General features: G+C 32.5%; 2 protein-coding genes across 2 annotated transcripts; both read left to right on the forward strand.

Annotated features, from left to right (window-relative positions):
* The first annotated feature begins 9,984 nt into the window (after nt 1-9,984).
* On the forward strand, nt 9,985-13,397 carry LOC125069414 (xylosyltransferase oxt). Its single transcript, XM_047678903.1, has 4 exons — nt 9,985-10,759; nt 10,959-11,101; nt 11,300-11,457; nt 11,531-13,397. Exons 1-4 carry the CDS (start codon nt 10,173-10,175, stop codon nt 13,325-13,327), a joined length of 2,685 nt encoding a protein of 894 aa, XP_047534859.1. The 5' UTR covers nt 9,985-10,172; the 3' UTR covers nt 13,328-13,397.
* A 4,469-nt stretch (nt 13,398-17,866) lies between these two features.
* Nucleotides 17,867-21,884, forward strand: LOC125069502 (ATP-dependent DNA helicase Q4). The gene has a single exon (XM_047679019.1). The coding sequence runs from the start codon at nt 17,993-17,995 to the stop codon at nt 21,845-21,847; it is 3,855 nt and encodes a 1,284-aa protein (XP_047534975.1). The 5' UTR covers nt 17,867-17,992; the 3' UTR covers nt 21,848-21,884.
* Nucleotides 21,885-21,918: the final 34 nt, after the last annotated feature.

Here is a 21,918-nt window from a genome sequence, read left to right on the forward strand (position 1 = left end):
TTCGTTTATATATTACTTTTAGTTTTATACTTTTCTTTTTTTTTCTCTTAATAAAAACCTAAACAACAACTCACTTTCAACAATCAACAAAGCATCGAGTACCCATATTTCTAAAAATTACAACGTTATAGACTAAGTAATATTAAAATTAAATACCATAGTCCATAGAAGTTAATAATAAAAACTTCACTTAATTTCACGATAACCAATATTTATTTATACATATATAAAAATAATGTTTTAAGTTGATTCCTTAATTTTATACTGCTTTTGATAATATAATAATTCAAACTTTAAATATAATAGGGTATAAACATAGTAGAGTTTGAAGTACTTAAAATATTGATTTTCTCAATCAAAAGTCACAAAATAAAATATTTCAGCAAAATTAACACGGTTTTTTTTCCATGAAATTAAATTAAAGGTTTAAAATTTATATTTTAAACCTGTTTTTTCCCGCGAAAACGCTGTCAGTCATTTTGGTGACGTCATATTGATAAAAACAACAATTGTGTATGAACGACTGGCGCTCATTCAACGGGTATAAATATTGGGTGTTTTTGAGGAAAATAATGAATTACAATTGTATTTCATTATTTTCCCAAATTCAAATTTCCCAAATTATCGTTATTGTGTAATGTACAAATACTAGCATTAAAACTAGTAAAGTTTTTTATCGAGGTGTCACATGGTAATAAAATGACAGTTTTTACTTATCTGACGCCACACCATGGTGACTCGTGTTTTAGGTCACTTGATATACATACTAAAATTACGACTTTTTATTTTAATATAATAAAATAATAATGCTTTATGGCTCCAAATCAAAATATTTAATTATATTTCTACATATATTTTAACTTTTATCAAGTTTCATAATTTATTTTTCACTAACGAATAAAACACCCTATTTATATAACGACATAGCTTCATACCCAAATTGGAACGGTTGCGCTTATTCTCATTAGCTATTTAATTTCAAGCGAATCAATTACTTAATACAATCTACTTAACAAAATTTAAAATGACTAACGAGGTTTGAGGGTTTACATAAAATTTTGTCATTTATGGTGTTAAGAAATATAGAAATCTAAAGCTTTTTTGAAAAATATTTCCTAAGAGGATGAGATTGGGCATGGTTTACCCATACTCAGATAGTGTGAGGTAAAATGAGGGTTACCAAATAAGTCCAGAAAATAATTGGTGTGTCTTTAATTAATATTTCCAACAAATCTTCAAGTTTGTTACAGCAGCTAACATGTGATACATAAATGACAAAACCATAAGAGAACTTGGCTTTAATTAACTTTAAGAATTGTACATAATAAAGTATGACAATACATTTGACAAGATAATCGAATACTATAATTTCTTCATAAATTATACGTCATTCACCCCCTCTAACATTTTCTAACACGCAACTATAATCTTTTAAATAATATGGAGTTCGTCTTGTCCTTTCGGATCTCCTAAGATGTTGATCCTCAGACGTACTCGGTGTCACAGATTGTATGTCCTGAACATCAATATGCTCCGCATTTATATTTCGGTCTTCTGAGTCATAGAAAACATCTACGATATCTTCTTGTTCTTGCTGTCTTTTTGTAGTTGAATTATTTAATTGTTCTTCTAAATTTTTATCTATGTAGTGTTCTATTGGAGGAGGAAGTGGAGCTAAGTTCCGATTTGAAACTGTTGATTCCCGCCCATTTTTATGTTTCACAAAAGAGTAATAGGGGTTACTTTGTAATAGTTCAACTTCTTCAACATATGGATCGTTTTTATTGCGTATATTTTTTTTCATTAGCACAGGTCCAGGAATTAACCAAGAGGGTAACGATTCTCCATGAGGTGATCTACGAGGATGATTAAATAGTCGTTCGTGTGGAGTTGTATTAATTGGTATACAAAGAAGTGAGCGAATTGCATGTAAGGACATTGGCAGACATTGCTCCCAGCTTTCAATTGGCATTTCTCTTGTAGGTACGAAGAGCAAGTTGTATTGTTTTCCACAAAGTGCCGTTGAGACGCTCGACTTGACCATTTCCACGTGGATTATAAGGCGTTGTTCTGCTACATGCAATCCCCAAGGAACTTAGAAATTCTGTAAACTCTTTAGAAATAAAAGCAGATCCTCTATCACTATGAATATAAAGCGGTGTTCCAAAAGTGTAAAATAAATCTTTTAAACATCTTATAACAGTTGCAGTTGTTATTTCCTTACAGGCATATGCAAAAGGAAATCTACTGTATTCGTCGATTATTGTTAATAAATATTTATTTGGAGTATTCGATGGTAAAAGTCCTTTAAAGTCAATGTTTAATCGCTCAAAAGGTGCTGTAGCTTTTATTAATTGACCTTTAGATTTCATAAACCGAGGTTTAATTTCTGCACATATTTGGCAAGACTGTATGAGAGATTTTATATCATTCATCGAATACGGTAAGTTTTTCATGCGAACCCAATGCATCATTCTTACAATGCCAGGGTGACAGAGGGATTAATGCAGTTCACGTAATTTATCGACATTCATATGAGCACACACTCTTGATAAAGCATCAGCAACTGTGTTTTCTTTACCCGGACGATAAATTATGTCATATTTATAACAAGATAATTCGAGACGCCACCGTTCAAACTTCTCATTTTTTATTTTACTGATATGATTTTGGTTAAACATAAATGCAACAGAGCGTTGATCTGTTAAAAGTAAAAAATGTTTACGAATTAAATAATGACGCCATTTGCGAAGACTCTCTACAATAGCGCATGCTTCTTTTTCGATTGAAGATTGGCGTTGCTCTGAATCTGAAAGTGTTCTAGAAAAAAAAGCTATAGGTCGCCCCTTTTGAGATAGTGACGCAGCAATCGCAAATTCTGATGCGTCAGTCTCGACAGTAAGAATATCATTATCATCAATAACGGCTAAAGTTGATTTTTCTATTTCTGATTTTAAGGATACAAAGCAAGTTTTTGCAGTATCATCAATTGGAAAAGACTTAATGCCAATCAATGGTTTTATTTTTTGTGATAAATTATTGATCCATTTTGCATAGTAAGCAAATAAACCAAGTGTTCGTTTTAATTCATTGTTATTCGTTGGGGGTGGCAGGTCTAATAATGGTTTTAATCTATTAGAGTCAGGCTTGACAGTATTATCTTTAATATTGTATCCAAGCAGATTAATAGAATTGACACCAAATGTAGATTTTTGTTCATTTATGGTTAAATTATACTTTTTCACAGCAGCCATAAAACAATTTATTTTTTGATCATGATCACCTTTATCCATTCCACAAATTGTAACATCATCTAAATAGCAAAATGTACCTTTCAAAATTTCTGTTTTAATTATAAAATGTAAAGCTCGTTGGAATACTGCTACTCCATTTGTAACTCCAAAAGGTATTCTGGTAAATTGATATAGATTGCCAGCAGCTTCAAAGGCAGTAAAAATTTTTTCTTTTTCTAATATTGGGATTTGATGGTAGGCACTTTTTAAATCTATTTGACTGAAATAATTATATTTTGCAACTTCAGATACTACATTTTCTATATTTGGTAAAGGGTATGCATCTAACAATGTAAATCTGTAAATAGTTTGCGAATGGTCTACTACCAAGCGTTTTCTGTGAATTCCTCCTCCAGCAACAAGGACTTGGGCACGCCAAGGTGAAACGCTGGGTTCAATAACTCCGTCTGCTAAAAGCTTCGAAATTTCAGTATTAATAAAATCGCTATCTTCTTTACTATATCGTCTAGATTTTACCGCCACAGGCTTAATATTAGATGATAAGTTAGTAAATAAAGACACTGGTGGCACAGATGCATTCATAACGTTACATATTTTTAAGGGCTCTCTATTACCTCCAAATTTAAATTCTAATTTCGAATGATCTTTTAGTATGTCATGGCCAATAATGATATCTGCATAAAGATTGTTAACTATTAGAAGTTGACGTTGTTGATAAATATGATGTTGTAACTTAACTGTAGCATGGCACATTCCTTCTACGAAGGATACATGAGTCAACGATGCTAAAGTAATCGTCTGTTTACAGGGTTTTATTTTTAAATTCATTATTTGTACTAATTTCTTATTGATAAAACTGACGGAGCTTCCTGTATCTATCAAGGCATCAGCGCGTATATTATTTATAAAAATAGGTACGGTAGCATTTTGTAAGCTACTAGGCGATGCAGCTAAGAAACTTTCATTTGAATAATGTAAGCATGTGTCAGTAGTAAGAGCATTTGCAGTTTGTTGATTACCGCTTCGACAAACCTTAGCAAAATGGCCTTGCTTAGAACACAGTTGACATGTGACTTTAAAAGCAGGACATTTTATTCTTTGATGTATGTTGCCACCACAAAAGAAACAGCGTCTCCGTTGTGTAGTAGATACCGCCACATTTTGATTAAAATCATTTATATTATTAGAAAATGCATTTAGTTGCCAAGAATTTGTGTTACCAGCAAATATTTCTGAATTTTTTTCTGCCGTTTCTAATGATATAGCTTGATTTAAAGCTTCATCCATAGTAATTGTAATATTTTCTAAAAGACGCTCTCGAATTTTCTGAGAACTTATACCTGCAATAAATGCTCCTCTAATCGTTTGTTGTTCGTGTTCTTCGGCAGTAACGTTTCGGAAGATACAGTCATGAGCCAAGAGTTTCAAAGCTCGTGAATATTCGAAAATTGTTTCTTCCGGTCGCTGTTTTCTCGTAATTAGTATGTGCCGTGCTAGAACTTCGTTTCTAGGTTTTATGTAAATACTATCAAGTAATTTAATAGCATCTTCGTAAAATTTACAATCACGAATATATGAAAAAATTGTTGGAGTTAAATGATTTACCAACAACATCAGTTTCATAGAGTCAGGAGTATTAGTGGAGATTTCTTCTGATAAAAAATTTGTAAATGTAAATCGCCAATGAGTCCATTTTAAGTCAGAATTGCTAGAATTCGGTTCTATCTCAAATCTGTCAGGTCGGAGATAGCGAGACATTGTGCCTTGTGAAAATGAATGTGTAGTATCGACAGAATCCTCTTGAGACATATTTAAAGTTAATTAAATTGATACATAAATGACAAAACCATAAGAGAACTTGGCTTTAATTAACTTTAAGAATTGTACATAATAAAGTATGACAATACATTTGACAAGATAATCGAATACTATAATTTCTTCATAAATTATACGTCAACATGCAGCTAGTTAAAAATAGCAAAGAGCAAAATATTCTCAAGTCAGGTTTATGTATATTTTCATTTTAAAATTTTGTTATTTATAATATTTTCAACGTTTCCTATTGATTAATTTTTATACCAAGCATACCTATACATTATCAAATTAAAAGTTACAGTTAGGAAGACACCACGTGTTGGCAAAGTTTTGACTTTTGTCTTTAGAAGTCGACCAATTTTCATAAAAGGTGTAACAAATAATTTATTATGCGAATGAACTTCGTTTCGATACTTAAATTTATTAAAAATAAATTATTTTTATTATTTACAAATAAATTCTTATTAATTTATTACAATCTTATTATTGACAAATAATATTTGAAAGAAAATTAATGTCATGTATTGTCTTTTCAAATGTGTCTATTTTTATTCGTAATAAAAACATAATTCAATGGTGTTTCTTATTTATTTATATCAATTTATTACGGATAGATAATATGTCAGAAGAATATTCTGTGCCATCTTATATATCTACCGTGTCAAGATATCTTCGTCTGGAACTTTTAATGTCGAACCTGATACGGCGTATGCAGATTTGCGATGGTCACACTGGCGGTATACATTCATAAATTTTATCTCAGAAGAAGCTTGTAACGAAACTGATGAAATGAAACTCAAACTATTAATAAATCATCCATCTCCTACCGTGTACTCCTATATACGCGATAATAAGTAAACGCTCTTTCTAAGCAGAAATAAGAAACGCCAACTCAACAAAACTTAGCTGTAGCAAATTATCCAAGAAATAAATATTGCTTCTTTTGTGGTGGAAGCATTCATCGACGATTTAAGTGTCCTGCACGTAATGCCACCTTCCAACTTTGCTCCAAAGCAGGTCATTTCGCCAATGTCAGCTGTAGTAACAAAGAAACACTTAAGTACGTTGTAAACAAAGATGCACCTGTCGAAGTTGCTACGATTTCTGCCGTTTCACCTTTATTTATATACTCTTTATTGCACACCAATATAGACAAAAATAATAGGAGTACAACAAAAACAAAGAAAAGAAAATTGTACAATAGGCGGCCTTATCGCTAAAACAGCGATCTCTTCCAGGCAACCTTGAGGTGAGAGATAGGATGGTAGGGGTGTACAAATTATTTAATACATAAAAAAATAGATACAATATATATATATATATATATATACGATACATAAATAAATATTCCATAAATATATAATTATATAACAATATAATATACATATACATTATAAATATATACATTTACATACTATAAATACTTACATAATAAATAAAATATTGAATTGCAGTATTTCTTCATGGAGCAAGATAGTGCTCTTTTATCATTTTTTTAAAAGAAGTAATAGTTGGTGCACGTCTTGCTTCTAGTGGAAGAGAGTTCCAAAGACGAATTGAATGGACTGTAAATGAGTCACTATAAAAAGATGTTGTATGGGGAGGTATTTTTAGCTCTTCAGAACGAAGATTATGGCTATGTGAAGAACTGAGAAATTGAAAACGTTGTTTTAGATATGAAGGAGAGGACGGATTGAACAGAATACAGTACAGAAGTTGAAGGATGTGAGTATTCCTGCGAAGCCGGATTGGGAGCCACTTGAGCTTTTTACGAAATTCAGAGGATCGTGATCAAATTTACGAAGACCAAATATGAATCGGATGCAAAGATTTTGGAGACGCTCAAGTTTATTAAGTTGCTCCTCTTTTAGATCAAGATAACATGCGTCAGCATAATCGAGAATTGGTAGTAGGAGTGACTGTGCTAACATAATTTTGGTAGGGATGGGTAGAAAGTTGCGTAATCTTCGAAGGGAGCCAACGGCTGCAAAAAATTTTTTACTAGTCTCACATATCTGTGGTTCCCAAGATAGGTGCTGGTCAAAGGTAATTCCCAAATTCCTATCTGTAACACTGAACGGTATGTTAACACCGCTAAAGTGTACAGCCGGGAGATCCGAAAAAGATATACGTGAAATTAATTTTGAACTACCAATACCATCTAGTTTAAAAAGAGCTACGGTATCAGTAACAATTAACGATTACAAAGCTGATGTACTTATTGATACTGGTAGTTCAGTAAGTATCGTAAGCGGTTCTTTAGCGCAAACAACATACCTAAAAAGAAACACTTGTAAGCAGGCCATGACTTTAGCCTCACTTAATTACATATCTTTTGTGGAAAGTTCCTGCGTAGCGACAATCAAAATAGGGCAACATATCTATAAACGTCAGCCACTCTTAATTGTAAAAAAAACTTTGCGCAGACCTTATTATAGGGCATGATTTATTACAAAATCATTCAGTGCTTAAATTTCAGCTTGGAGGTAAACAAGGACCCCTGAAAGTCTGCAATGTTATAGAAGCATCAATTCCTCCTGCAACTTTATTTCGTAATTTATCTCCCAATATTAGACCAACAGCTATAAAATCCAAACGTTACTCTGAAGAAGATTTACAATTTATAAACAATGAAATATCTAAATTACTAAAAGAAGGCGTCATTAAGCCTAGCGTATTGAGGTGGTTTACACCGAAAGCGGTTTGTTATTGACTATTCGCTTACCATAAACAGATTTACAGAACTATATGTATTTCCTCTACCTAGCAACCTAACCTTCAAGAAAAGAGCGTACTCTTTCCTGAAAGAGTGTTGCAGATGTCCATGGGCGGTGATAGTCACTTTCCATCATGTGAGCCTCCTGCTCGTTTGCCACTTTTTGACATAAAAAAAAGCATCGAGTCGTAATTGAAAAGGTTGCCAAATTTAATTTTATTAGAAAAATCGACCTGAAAAGCGCTTATCATCAGGTACCAATTTTGTCTTCTGAGCGAAAATATACAGCATTTGAAGCATGTGGCAAACTTTATCACTTTACAAGCATAGCTTTTGGGGTAACAAACGGTGCCGCGGCCTTCCAGCGACCATTACAATACATTATCGATACAGAAAAAATTGCAGGAACGTTCGCATATTTAGATGGTGTCACAGTTGTGGTAAGAGTAAAGATGACCACGATAGAAAACATAATAAATTTATGAATACAGTTAAGAAATACAAATTAACTCTAAACGAAAGTAAATGTGTCTTTGGAACCGGAGGCTTGAACTTTCCAGTTTTAAATTTGAAATTATTTATCAACCTAGTAAGGCTAATACGGTCGCTGAAACTCTTTCTAGAGTATGTGTTCATGTTAATTTTGATAATAGTAAGTTGAAAGAAATTCATGAACTTCTTTGTCACCCCGGTGTAACAAGATTACCACACTAGGTAAGAACTAAAAACCTTTCATACTCTATCAATGACATAAAACTTATAACTACTTTCTGTAGAGTGTGTGCTGAAATCAAGCCTCGTTTTAATAAAAATAAATATCTACTCATTAAAGCTACTTCTCCATTTGAACGATTGAACATAGATTTTATGGGACCCTTGCCGTCCAATACGCAAAATAAATATATGTTAACGATTATTAATGAATACAGCCGATTTCCATTCACTTATCCCTGCAAAGATATGACTGCAACGACTGTAATTAAATGTTTAAAGGATCTTTTCTTTATGTTTGGCACTCCGCTTTATGTACACTCAGACAGAGGAACGACATTTATGTCTGAACAATAGAAGCAATTTCTTTACTCTCTTGGGATAGCTTGTAGTCGAACAACTCCATATAATCCCCAGGGAATGGACAAGTTGAAACACTTAATGGAACTCTTTGGAGAAACATACAATTATACGTTCGCTCTAAAGATATGGAGATATCAGATTAGGAAAAAGCTTTACCAGAGGCTTTACGGTGATGGTGATCATGTATGTATATCAAACTTTTTACGGGTTTCTTGGACTAGAGCGTAATTCGGCATCAACATTGATGGAATCGAGGACGCCCTATGCAGAGCGAATGCAATGGTACGTACAACGAGAAGATGCAGAAGTAAACGATATTTTTGTTAGTAATACGGTCGAGGTTACCAGAATTTTTCGCATTTATGTCCTAAATGTTTGGTCCAACCTCCGACGTTATGGATCGATAACCTTAATACTCTGGAAGTAAGTTTTCTAAGCCATTCGTTAAGCACCTTTTCTTTATCGTTGTGATTCATTTAATCGTTCTAAAAGAGACTGTCATCGTCCAAAAAGACGTATGTGGGCTTATTTTGTCTTAAATTCCTATTTGTTTATTCCTATATGTTTTTTAATCGGTTTTGATTGTCCTTTTTAGATCATTTAAAAAATATTGTTTTTGTTACTATTATTCATCAAGATAGCAACTTGATGCAATAATTAAAATAATATGTTTATTTAAAAAATATATACTAATTTATATGTGTACTCATATATACTGCCTTATTTGTCTAGCTAGAGGCTAGCTCAAAAAGTGTTGATCTCGAATCATGAAGGAATGGATAATGTAGTTTTGTTTGACACTGCTTGCCTTATATTTACGCGTGTTAATAATATATTTTGGGCAGTCGGGTTGATTTATGGCTACAGACCAGCCCCATTGGCCGATAGTACTCAGGAGGACATCAGACTTACATAAATATATTTAAAAAAAGTCTACTGGTCGCAAAGCTTGTATTCCATTTTATCAGTTGCAATATATAATTAAATTTATGTATTATTCTAAGTTTTTATCGGATTTCTGAAGTTCGATAGTTTCTTTTTTTATGTTAGAAATATAATTTGTAATCTATATCCAGATTCCAGAACACACTAAAAAACAGTATGCTAAAGCGAAGCATAGACTAGAGTTCTTGTCACTTGAACTTCTTTAAACAACATAAATAATATGTACCATGTACCTACAAGTATATAAATATTAATTTAGGAAATTATATTCATTTAAAATGTACTTTACTAAACAGTTTAGAAACATTTCATATTTTGTCACATTAAACAAAATTAAGATTATTTAACCATGATGTTCAACAATCATAATGGCGATTGTTCGAAGAATTTTTTACAAATACGCAAAGTGTCTGGGGTTAATAGTTTTAACTACATTTTTTGCTCAATTATTTATTTCAATAAGCTTCTTTCCTTCTGTTCATGACAATTTACTTAAAAGGCAAGGATATACGTCATTGGCGAGAAATGAAGTAGATGATGTTTCCGCCAGGAGACAGGGACCCAGCGTTGAAGACGATGAAGATTTGAATTCTAGACCTCATAATAAAGTTATAACACAATTGAGGTTAGAAGAATTAGATTTTAAACCAACTTGTGAAATTAAAAATCGAGAAGCTATCTCAGCTATACACAGAGCCAAGACTCAAATTTGTAAGCAACAAATTGTTAATAAGACTTGTCTAATACAGAATGGTAACTTTTATCCTAAAAAATTAACAAATCATTGTATTTCAAAACAAAAAACATACGGATATCATTTAGGATGCTATTTAGATGAAAAAAAAATGAGATTACTGACAAGTTTTTATGGTAATTATGCAAATACAAATTCCCCAACGTTTTGTTTGGATATCTGTGTACAAGCTGGATTTCCTTATGCAGGAGTACAATATGCGTAAGTCAAGATATTTTTATTGCACATTTGCATGTATTTTCCAACACTTATTTAAATATTAAAATTTGTAATTAAGTAAACCATCCTAATACTATATATTATTTAATTAATTTTACCATCTATACTAGATATTATTATATACCTACAATTAAACAATGAAATATTCTAGCTTGTCTTATGTTCAAAAATTTATTTTTAGCACTGAATGTTTCTGTGGTGAGAATGAACCTCCAGCAACTGCTAAAACTTCTGATGTGTCATGTGATATGAAGTGTCCAGGTGATTCGTTACAACTTTGTGGTGGTTATTTCACTATGAATGTATACGAAACTGGTTTAGATAGTATGTATAATTTTATTTATTCCTATCAGTTTTAGATCCTACATTAATTCTTAATTAAATTATCCTGAGTAAAGCTTTTTTCTACTTGAAGGAGAATCCTATATTTTGTTTAAACATGTGGGAACAGCTGATAAAAGTAATATTAAATGGTAATGGTTATAATTCATAAGTATAAAACTATTACTCATAATTTTCCAGAATTTCTTCCACAATTGCCTAAAAATCCTGGTGATGAAATAACTTCAGTTCAAATTGTGTTTCTTTTAACATTAAATGGGAGAGCATTGCGTCAAGTGCATAGACTAATAAATGCTCTTTATAGAACAAGTCATTACTTTTACATACATGTTGATAAAGTGAGTACTAATTTTTTTATTAAAATTTTGTTTAACAAAAACATAATATTAATTTTTTATTTCAATATTTCAGAGACAGGATTACTTACATCGTAAATTATTTAAATTGGAAAAAAAATTCCCAAACATAAAGCTAGCAAAAAAAAGATATTCCACAATATGGGGTGGTGCATCACTTCTCAAAATGTTACTCTCATCAATGAGGGACGTATCACAATTAGGATGGAAATGGGACTATGTTATAAACTTGAGTGAAAGTGACTTTCCTATTAAATCATTAGAAGAACTTGAAAAATTCTTATCTGTAAATAAAGGTTTTAATTTTGTGAAGTCTCATGGGCGGGAAGTACAAAGGTTCATTAAAAAACAAGGTCTTGATAAGACTTTTATTGAATGTGAAACACATATGTGGAGGGTCGGTGAAAGGAAATTACCTCAGGGAATAGTTGTTGATGGAGGGAGTGATTGGATAGCTCTATCGCCAGAGTTTGTGAGTTATGTTATTGGGAAACATGATGAACTTTTGAGAGGTTTAGAAGTTATATTTGAACACACTTTGTTACCTGCAGAGTCTTATTTTCACACAGTGTTGCGAAATTCACATTTTTGTAATACATATGTAGATAACAATTTACATGTCACAAATTGGAAAAGGAAACTTGGCTGTAAGTGTCAATATAAACATGTTGTGGATTGGTGTGGATGTTCTCCTAATGATTTCAAAACTGAAGACTGGCCAAGAATACAAAATACGCAATCACGCCAGCTATTTTTTGCAAGGAAATTTGAACCAATTATAAATCAAGAGATTATTACAAGAGTAGAAAAATACATAGGATATACAGACCATTATTTAATTAATAATTTGGAAGCTTATTGGCAAAATCTTTATGATATTGATGATTTAACAGCTCCTACAGATGATACAATACTCACTCACGCAGAAAGTATTGTCCGCCTCAATGCTAAAATACTCAGTGGAGAAGGTTGTCAGATTAAAACAAATGAAATAATTGAAGTCAACATATATAAATATGCTGATGTATACAAGGGTAACTTGATTTTACACAAAGCATTAGTTCAAAATAAAGAAGTATTTTTGGAAACATGGTATAAACCAAAACATCATTTAGATTTAAACTTTGAAAATCGGAATGTTGATTTTATAAAGGTTTTTAAAGTAAGCTCAGAATATGATCAGAAAGAAATGACCTTTCGAAATTTAGGTAATGTTTTAGGTCCACTTTCAGAACCAGTCTTGTTATATCAATTTTCTGCACAGATTGATAAAACTTTAGGAAATTTAACAGTGCTTTGGTTGGATCCAGCTGGAATGGTGGCAGATGTAAATATAATACAAAAAGATGAAAATAATTTAACAAATTTTATTAAACCTACCATAAAACAACCTTTTTTACCTGGTATATGGAAAGTTGGATTGTTCGATCAAAAAACATTAATTGCAAGAACAAAATTTCTCATAACACCATTGGAATACTTCTCTGGCAAAGAAATTTCCCATCAAGAAGCTAATTTAGTTCACAGTGGTTCTCAAAATTCGTATAAAAATGTAACATTTACGAAACCTATAAAATTTTTACCTGAACAAGAAGAAAAAAATTTGTTAGTGGAAATATCTAATTCAAATATAAAAAGAATAAAAGGTGACTTAATAGAATGGATAGATAGTTTAAATTTAGAATTTTATAATGTTTTAGGTTCATGTATATCAAATACGAACAATGATAATGTTTCATGTGGTAATTACAAATTTCAACAATGCTCATTATCTGAATGGAGTTCTTATTCACCGGATCCAAAAGGAACTATAGGCAAAGTTGATAAATCAGGCCGTTTAAAACGGATATGACACTCAAATTCTATATTTTTTTAATAAATATTGTTATTTTATAAATAAATTTGTCTTTTTAACAAATGTATTTATTTCGATTGTGTTGTTTTAAAGTCTTCCAGCTTCTAGTAGCTTTGATTTCAAAAGGGTACAAAGGGTATACAGTAATTTGTTGATGTCATAATATTTTTTTATTAACTAAATCTATAAACTGCTAATCTGTAACTACCTGTATTCCACAAAATCTCCCTAGGAGTCAATGTAGGCAAACGATGATTAGTAAATATAATAAAAAAAACATTGCATACATTAGTCTGTTGTAAGAGCAATTACATTTTGTTGATAACTGTTACAAAAGACCTCAACAAAATTACTTGTCTTAATTAGAACCAATGATGTTCTAGTAAACAGATATGTTATAGACGCGCAAAAAGTGAAGACCAGAAAACGTCCTAATTGGGACGTATTGTCTTTAGTCTGTGTCGCGCACGACAAAGAGTAATACGTTTCGCGCTCCTCGTAATAACTATCCAAAATGCCATCGTGTGTATTTAGAAAGTGTACCAATTACGATACCAAAGTTAATAAAACACAAGGGATCTCATACCACATGTAAGTAAGCAATATACTTTGATTTATTTCATTTATTTTTCTAATATTCCGATATTTGGAGGTTTGAAAAAAGAAAGAGATGGAAAATATATTTTTTGTCGTAAGAACGACAAGGATGCGTGCATTCCTGACATAGAATAAAAGTACAGATGCGAATATTAGGCAGTAAAGTCATCTTTACTCCAGAGTTCTCTTTTTCTTTTAATAACCTTTTTATAATTTTGTTTGATACATTTAATTATAAATTAAAGTTGTCGAATTTAAGAAAAGAAAATATAATTAGTTTATTATTAACATAATATGTTAAAATAAAGCTACCAATGTAATCAGGCTTCAAAAGTGGATCGCTATTGTTCGTAAACAAAGAAATATATTGTTACGATACTAGTTCTAGCCTCCAATACGGTGCTACGTCATAGGATATCATAATTAATAATATCATTAATAATGTCACATTATTATTATTACATATTATTACAATTATTATTGTAATTAATTGATCAATAATTTGTACAACTTTAGTTGATATTATTTTATAACATTTAATACTGGTATGTAACACTATTTCTTATTTTAAAAGTGATTGAGCTGTCATAAGGAAAACAATTGGATGATTGGGGCATTGTAAAAACATAGAGAGAGATTGAAACATCATGGTACAACATAATTTTATTTTGCCATCCCGAACTACTGAAATTACAATATCGTTTATATTACCTTAGTGTGTGACAACAGCGAGTTTGACTATTTACCGTCTTTTCCTCGTAGGTTTTATACTATTTATTTGTTATATAGGTGTAGGAATTGCATTCTACATTATTGTTCATGCATGCGTCGACGTCCAGTGACGCACACCGACTAAATTATAAACCTTTCTTTTTTGTATCATGGTTGAGTCATTTTTTTGAATCTGGGTCCTCGTTTCTGCCGGCGGAAACGCTGTGGGTGTGAGTTGTGTAGTGTGGTGGTTGTTGTTTTCCCTACTACTAATGGTGCGTTTGCGATAGTGAAGCTATCGTCTTCGTCGTTCAGGACGTGCATAGGTCACCTGAGTCTGTTAGGTAAATTACCTCTGAGGGAGGTGTATTGACAAGCTTGTGCTATCAACGGATTGTTATGTTGCTTGGCTCTTTCAAAGTACGCCATGGAAAGTATTTTGAGGTGTTTCGCGATCGAATCGATGTCGAAGTCTTTGTGAAAGTATACGTTACGGATGTACGGCGAATCCGTGGCGATGCGGAGAAATCGATTTTGTATTGTCTACAACTTTTTGATTTGCAACGCTTTGATGTTGGCAAAGACAGGGCTCGCATAGGTCATGATAGGACGTATGCAGGCTTTGTATAGTGTCGTCTTATTTCTAAAAGACATTTTACTCCGCCCGCATAGTATCATATACAGTCTTCCTAGTACGAACGCTGCTTTGTTTCGGACTCTGGTAATGTGTGAGTTGAAGTTTAATTTCCTGTCTAGGGTAGTCACCCTAGGTATTTGGCTTCCGATTTCCACGGTATCGGTTGGTTGAATAATTTAATGTCTCTGGTTTGCCCTGATTCCACTTGATGTAGATGGGATTCCTAGTGAAGTGTACTGCTACGCTTTTGTCGGGGTTTACCTCGATTCTCCATTTCCTAAACCAGTTGCCTAGTGCGTTGGCTGCGGATTGGAGTCGTGTGGTGATGATTTTTGTTGAGGTCGAGGTGGTATATAGTGCGGTATCGTCCGCGAAGAGGGCTAAGTTGACCTTTTTAGTGACGTTCGGTATGTCATTGGTGAAGAGGCAGTACAGAATCGGGGATAGCGCGGAGCCCTGAGGGACTCCAGCCCTGATGGGGCGAGATGAGGACAGAGTGCCTTCTACTCGGTAGCGGAAGGTGCGATTCGTCAAGTAGTCTCGTATGATGTGCACGAGACTGTCTGGCAACCCTAGTGATTGCAGTTTATATAATAAACCGTTGTGCCAGACTTTGTTGAATGCTTTCGCTACGTCGAAGAATAGAGCTCCTGTGGAAGTGGATTTGCTGAAGGCAAAACCTTTTAATATGTCTTCCGTTAAGCGGTGGACCTGATTGACACACGAGTGTTCGGCTCTAAAACCGAATTGCTCGTTTATTGTGATTTGTCTGGCCTGTATGATGGCCTTTATTCTAACTAATTTGATTCTCTCGTATATTTTGCCGAGAGTGCTCAGTAAGCTGATGGGACGATAGCTCGTGGGCTAATTCCTGGGTTTCCCTGGTTTTGGGATTCCTATGACTATTGCTTCTTTCCATTGGTCGGGAAAGGAGCAACCTGCCAGAAGGGCATTGAATATTAGCACTAGAAGTGCTATGATTTGTTGCGGTAAGCGCTTGACCGCTTTGTTTGTTATCCGGTCCGCACCGGGAGATTTTTTAATTTGCAGTGTTTTGACGATCGATTTGATTTCATCGGCTGACGTCGGAGTCAGTGGTTCGTCCGTTGGTGGCATAGAGCTTATATGATTTACTGCCCCGTCCACCTTTAGGAGATGATCGGGGTCTACCGGATGGTAGACTAGTAGGTAGTAATTATAAACAAATTCGGGAGCTATTTATACTACGCGAGAATCGGCAAGCGCATACGGCGCATACCCAGCGCGCTCTATCGGATTTTCGTGTCAACACACGAAATGAACATACGAAATTGCAGCGTCGTCATTGGTCGAAAAATCGAACATTTAATTCGTAGTTTAATTTCCAAAATATTTTCAATTGTAATGTATAACTTTTAATTGGCTGAATCATAATTTTTATCATTGTAAATTTTATAACTTTCTATTGGTAGAAAAGTAAGCGTTTTCTTTGGACGAAAGAATTTGTAAATATGCACTGTAATTATTTCATTGGATAATATTATTCCTAGATTTTGTATATATATCTACACATTTTTGAAATGAAATCATCATCGACCAGCAAGAAAGTGTTCTTTTACTCAAGAAATATCTACGAATAGTAACAACAAGTAAGCTAGGGACCAGAACCCCTACATAGGCATAAATCCCGGCTACAAATTCTGTACACGTGGTTTGTACCTTCTGAATAATGAATTTGTTTGTCTATGATGGCAACGTGCGGTGATTGGTGGCCCGAATATTTGTTTACATTCACACGCAATTAAAACATCTTGTTGCCTCTTTTATTCTTATTGTTTTTATCAAGCTTTCCTTTTTACTTGTAGTGAAATGTATAATAATCGGCCCCCGGCGCAGAACACTTTTTTCTGTTGTTTAGTAAGTGTATAACATATCTATTTATTAGAATATCATTGATTAGAACACAATGATATATTACGAGAACCTAATTATAAATTACTTCTCTGGGGGTGGTAAAATGCACAGAGGTAAATTATCATTCCAAAAGAAGCAGCGTCGCCGATGTGTAATAGATACTGTAGTAGCTACATTGGGACTTGAATCATTTACATTATTACAGAAAGCATTCAGTTGCAAAATATTTTTATTATTTGCGAGTATTTCTGAATTTACTTGTTTTGTTTTAAGTGATGTGATTTGAGCTTCAATTAAAATAAATGTTATGTTTCCTAAAATACGCTCATGATATTTTTGAGATTCATTCCAGCAATAAATTAAGTGTTGCATATCGATAGTTAATGTGTTAGCGATAGTATAAAAGTGTTAAATATAGATTATATTAATAGCCAGTTATTTTTCGAGAGTATTACTTTCTTAAGATAAGTCTTTTAGTAGGCAAAGTAACGGTACTCTATTTTAATTAAATTTGCGCCCATAATTGTATAAGAATTAATACATTTAGTACTTTTTCTTCGATTTATAAAAAACATGAGAATATACCGGTTGTATAAAATCTGTCAGCAGTGCAATTCTGTAAGAATTCACTTCGTATCTCATTCATGAAATGTTGACAGCCGACGTTGACACATCCATTGTCAACTTTTCACTGTCAATTTGCCACTTGTCAGAGTTTTCAAAGGCGCGAAATTAGTTATTGCTTACGCTTAGTGAAGTTTTTTTATCAAAACAGCAATCATTTATATATTTAATAAATAAGGCATTTTTAATTAAGTCAAACTATGGATTTAATAGAAGCTATTAAAAAAGATAAAGCATATGTGAAAAGTAAATTAATAGTAAAAAATTGGGAAAAAGATTTCAAATTAAAACACTCGCGAACTCCATCAAAGTTAGATATAAAAGAAGCTCCTTCAAATATAAAATATGCATATAAAAAGTATTTTCACCTTAAAAGTGCAGCACTCGAGAACTCTTTGTCTATTTGTGACCCTGATGAAGAATCAGTTTTGTCCCCAGAACCAGCTCTACACTTAGAAAATATTGCAGATATAACAACAACTCAAGAATCAATATTACCTACATTGCCCAGTGTTCAAGAACTTGACAGATTGCTATCGAGTCCAAAATCTAATTATCTTAATGAAAATACTTTTACTGATAAATTGTCTAAAAAATTATTTCAAAACACAAAATTTTCCTTAAGGAATCCTAGAAAAAGCATAATTGCTAAAAGTCAGGCCGAGCAACCTTTAAAGAATAAGCCAATTATAGAAAGTGGCAATAGTACTGAATCTGTAAATCATGAAAAGTCTGAAATAAATAGTGATACTAATGTAATTGATAATTCTATTAATAAAAATAGTATAGAAGGGGAAGAGAATGAGGTTGCATCTCTAAGGCTAACTTTTAAAAACTTACACAATAATGAAAGTTTAATTGCTCCTGGAAATATAATAAATACATTACAAACTTTACCTATGAGACAAATTAATAAGGGTTGGGTTGAAAGAGCAACTGGTTTTACTGATGAGATGCAAAGTAATGATCAAGTGGAAAAGTTTGGATTAGGTAATATTACAATGGTACATCCTGTGGAGAAAGTGTGTGATTATGTTGAAAATAGTGAATCAGATGATGATATTGCTATAAGTAAACTTAAACCAGCTCTTAAAAAGCACAAGACTTGTAAAGTGAATGATAATGAAAGTAGACATAAAGAAGAACAAAATGAAGATACAATTAGTACAATTACAAACACAAGAAATGAAAATAAACAAAGAAAAGGAAATAAAGAAAAAGTTAGTAAAATTAAGAAGAACGAAAACAAACAATCTTTTGAGCAAATAACACATCAACCAGATTTTGCTGAATATATGCCATTTGGATTAAATGAAAAAATACAACCAAGACATAACAATATATCAGATATCCTTGAAACTATTGAAACAGCTTCAGTGAAAGATAAAACTAAACTTACACCAAGAGTAGTGGAATGTGATAAGATGGAAAATAAAATTCAAAATGGTACATTGAATGAAAATTTTGTTAAAATCAATATAGAAAAAAAAGTTTTTGTAAGGGGTAGAAAGAATATTAGTTATTCAAAATACAAAAAGAAGTTATGGAAAGATAAAAAGGCCCTCCACGGTGGAATGGAATTTCCTGAACAAGGAAAAATAACATGTTTCAAATGTGGCTTAGAAGGACATATGGGTAGATATTGTACAGCACATAGGGAAGATACACTTTTGCCTTTGGAAAATTGTGAGGAGCATAACATGATGACATTGGCAGATATGCAAAAAATCATTGCTGATAATAAGAAAGAGGAAAACAATAAACCAGTAGAAGATCAGTTGTGCTCATTACTTTTTGAAGCAAGCAAAGTTCCTGAAGACTTTTTAAAGTTATTAGCTGAAACACCTGAAGTGACAACTAAAGTTAAACCTGTGTACACTGAAGGTGAAGAAAATTTAAAAGAATTATCTGAAGCACTAAATGAATTTGGGCACAATTCATTTCTTCCAGGGCAAGAAAAAGCCATTAAGAGAATTCTCTGTGGATTGTCCACATTGCTCATATTATCAACTGGAGGTGGAAAGTCACTTTGTTACCAGCTTCCAGCTTATATTTACAGCAAATATTACAAATGCATTACTCTTGTTATATCCCCATTAGTTTCCTTGATGGAAGATCAAGTATTAAGCATGCCACAATTTTTAAAAGCTGCATGCTTACATACCAATCAGCAGCCAACACAAAGGCGTAAAATTATTGAGTATGTAAAAAGTGGAGAAATTAATGTTCTTTTAATGTCACCTGAAGCTTTGATTTCTGGAGATTCTTCAAGTGGATTTGCTGGATTATTTAAATCTTTACCTCAAATTGCATTTGCCTGCATTGATGAAGCTCATTGTGTTTCACAATGGAGTCATAATTTTCGACCTAGTTATTTAATGATTTGTAGAGTACTGAGGGAAAAGTTAAATGTTACATGCATTCTTGGCTTAACAGCTACAGCAAGTCAAGCTACTATTAAAAGTATTATTAGTCATATTAACATATCAGATGGTTTCAAAGGTGTTTTAACTAATCCAGCCTTACCAAATAACCTCCATTTGTCTATATCATTTGAAAAAGATAAAGATAGAGCTATTGTATCTTTATTAGCATCGGAAAAAATAAGTTTATTCAATTCTGTAATTGTTTATTGCATTAGAAGAAATGAATGTGAAAGGGTTGCGGCTGTTATAAGGTCATGTCTCTCACAGCCTGGAAAAATAAATATGGAGAAGGCAAGCAACAAACGTAAGAGAATGTCTTATATTGCTGAAGCATATCATGCGGGTATGTCAGCTGCCCAAAGAAGAAAAATTCAAAAACATTTTATGGATGGCTCACTAAAAATTATAGTTGCAACTGTTGCTTTTGGAATGGGTATTAATAAATCAGATATTAGATGTATTATTCATTATAATATGCCCCCTAGTTTTGAATCTTATGTACAAGAAGTTGGTAGAGCTGGACGAGATGGACAGCCTGCATTTTGCCATGTTTTTATGAATGAGAATAACAATGACAAGGATGAACTACTGAAACATATTTATGCCAACTCCATTGATAGACCAGTTATAAGAAAATTACTGCAGAAAGTATTTATTCCTTGTAATTGCATATCTACCGAAAATATGTCAAATTCAACAACGAAACAACCACTAAGATGTGCAGGTCACGAAGTAGGTATTCCTATTGATAATACAGTTGAAGAATTGGATTTACCATCTGAAAATATTGCTACATTATTGTGTTATGTAGAACTTCACCATAAACATTACATAAAAGTTCTTAATAATGCTTACACAATATGTAAAATTTCGTCTTATGGTGGACCTATAAAAATTCTAGAAGCAGCTAAAACCTGTCCTCCACTTGCCATGGCATATTTAATACAAGGAAAAAAAGACTCGAACATAACAAAAAATAGCATTTTAGAATTTAATGTTATAGAAGTAGCCGCTGCAATTGGGTGGGAAAGTGGAATGACAAAGTATCACTTAAAAAATTTAGAATGGATAACAAAAGATGGAATATCAAAAAGGTCTTATCTGAAAGTAGAATTTAATACACTTGGTTTTCGACTTAAAGCTCCAGGTGATTTGTCTGCTTCAGAGTTAGACAGTGTATTAGATGAGTTGCATGAGACTGTACATACTCAAGAAAAGGTTATGTTATGTCAATTGGAAGAAATTAATAGAGTTTTTTATCAACTTCGCAATATATCTTGTGACAAAATTAATTTTACTGAAGAAGCACTTAAAGAAAAATCTGATGAATTAAAACTAATAATTAATAACTATTTCACAAGAGAGAATAATTTACCTGATAATATTGTATTGGAAGAACGACCATTAGATGTTGAACGAGTGGCTTCCGATGTCCGCGCTTTGATTGCGACTTACAAAGATTGTAAATTTACAGGACGAAGTATAGCTCGAATATTTCAGGGTATATCTTCACCTAATTTCCCAGCTTTGGTTTGGGGTAGATGTAAGTTTTGGCGATCACACCTCCATGAAGATTTTGATGGTATCGTGAAAATAGCTACCCAACAAATTATTCAAATGAAAATGTAATTTTTTTAACTTATGTAATAAAATATTATTTTCTGACTGTTGTATTTTCTTTATTTAAAACATATATATGT

Source organism: Vanessa atalanta, chromosome 15, assembly GCF_905147765.1.
Source record: "Vanessa atalanta chromosome 15, ilVanAtal1.2, whole genome shotgun sequence".
NCBI lineage: Eukaryota > Metazoa > Arthropoda > Insecta > Lepidoptera > Nymphalidae > Vanessa > Vanessa atalanta.

Excerpts from the sequence above, each read along its gene's own strand:
- LOC125069502 (XM_047679019.1), top strand. The coding sequence starts at position 17,993 with ATGGATTTAATAGAAGCTATTAAAAAAGATAAAGCATATGTGAAAAGT.
- LOC125069414 (XM_047678903.1), top strand. The coding sequence starts at position 10,173 with ATGGCGATTGTTCGAAGAATTTTTTACAAATACGCAAAGTGTCTGGGG. Across the intron at positions 10,760-10,958 it reads TATGCAGGAGTACAATATGC|CACTGAATGTTTCTGTGGTG; the intron begins GTAAGTCAAGAT and ends ATTTATTTTTAG. Across the intron at positions 11,458-11,530 it reads TTTACATACATGTTGATAAA|AGACAGGATTACTTACATCG; the intron begins GTGAGTACTAAT and ends TCAATATTTCAG.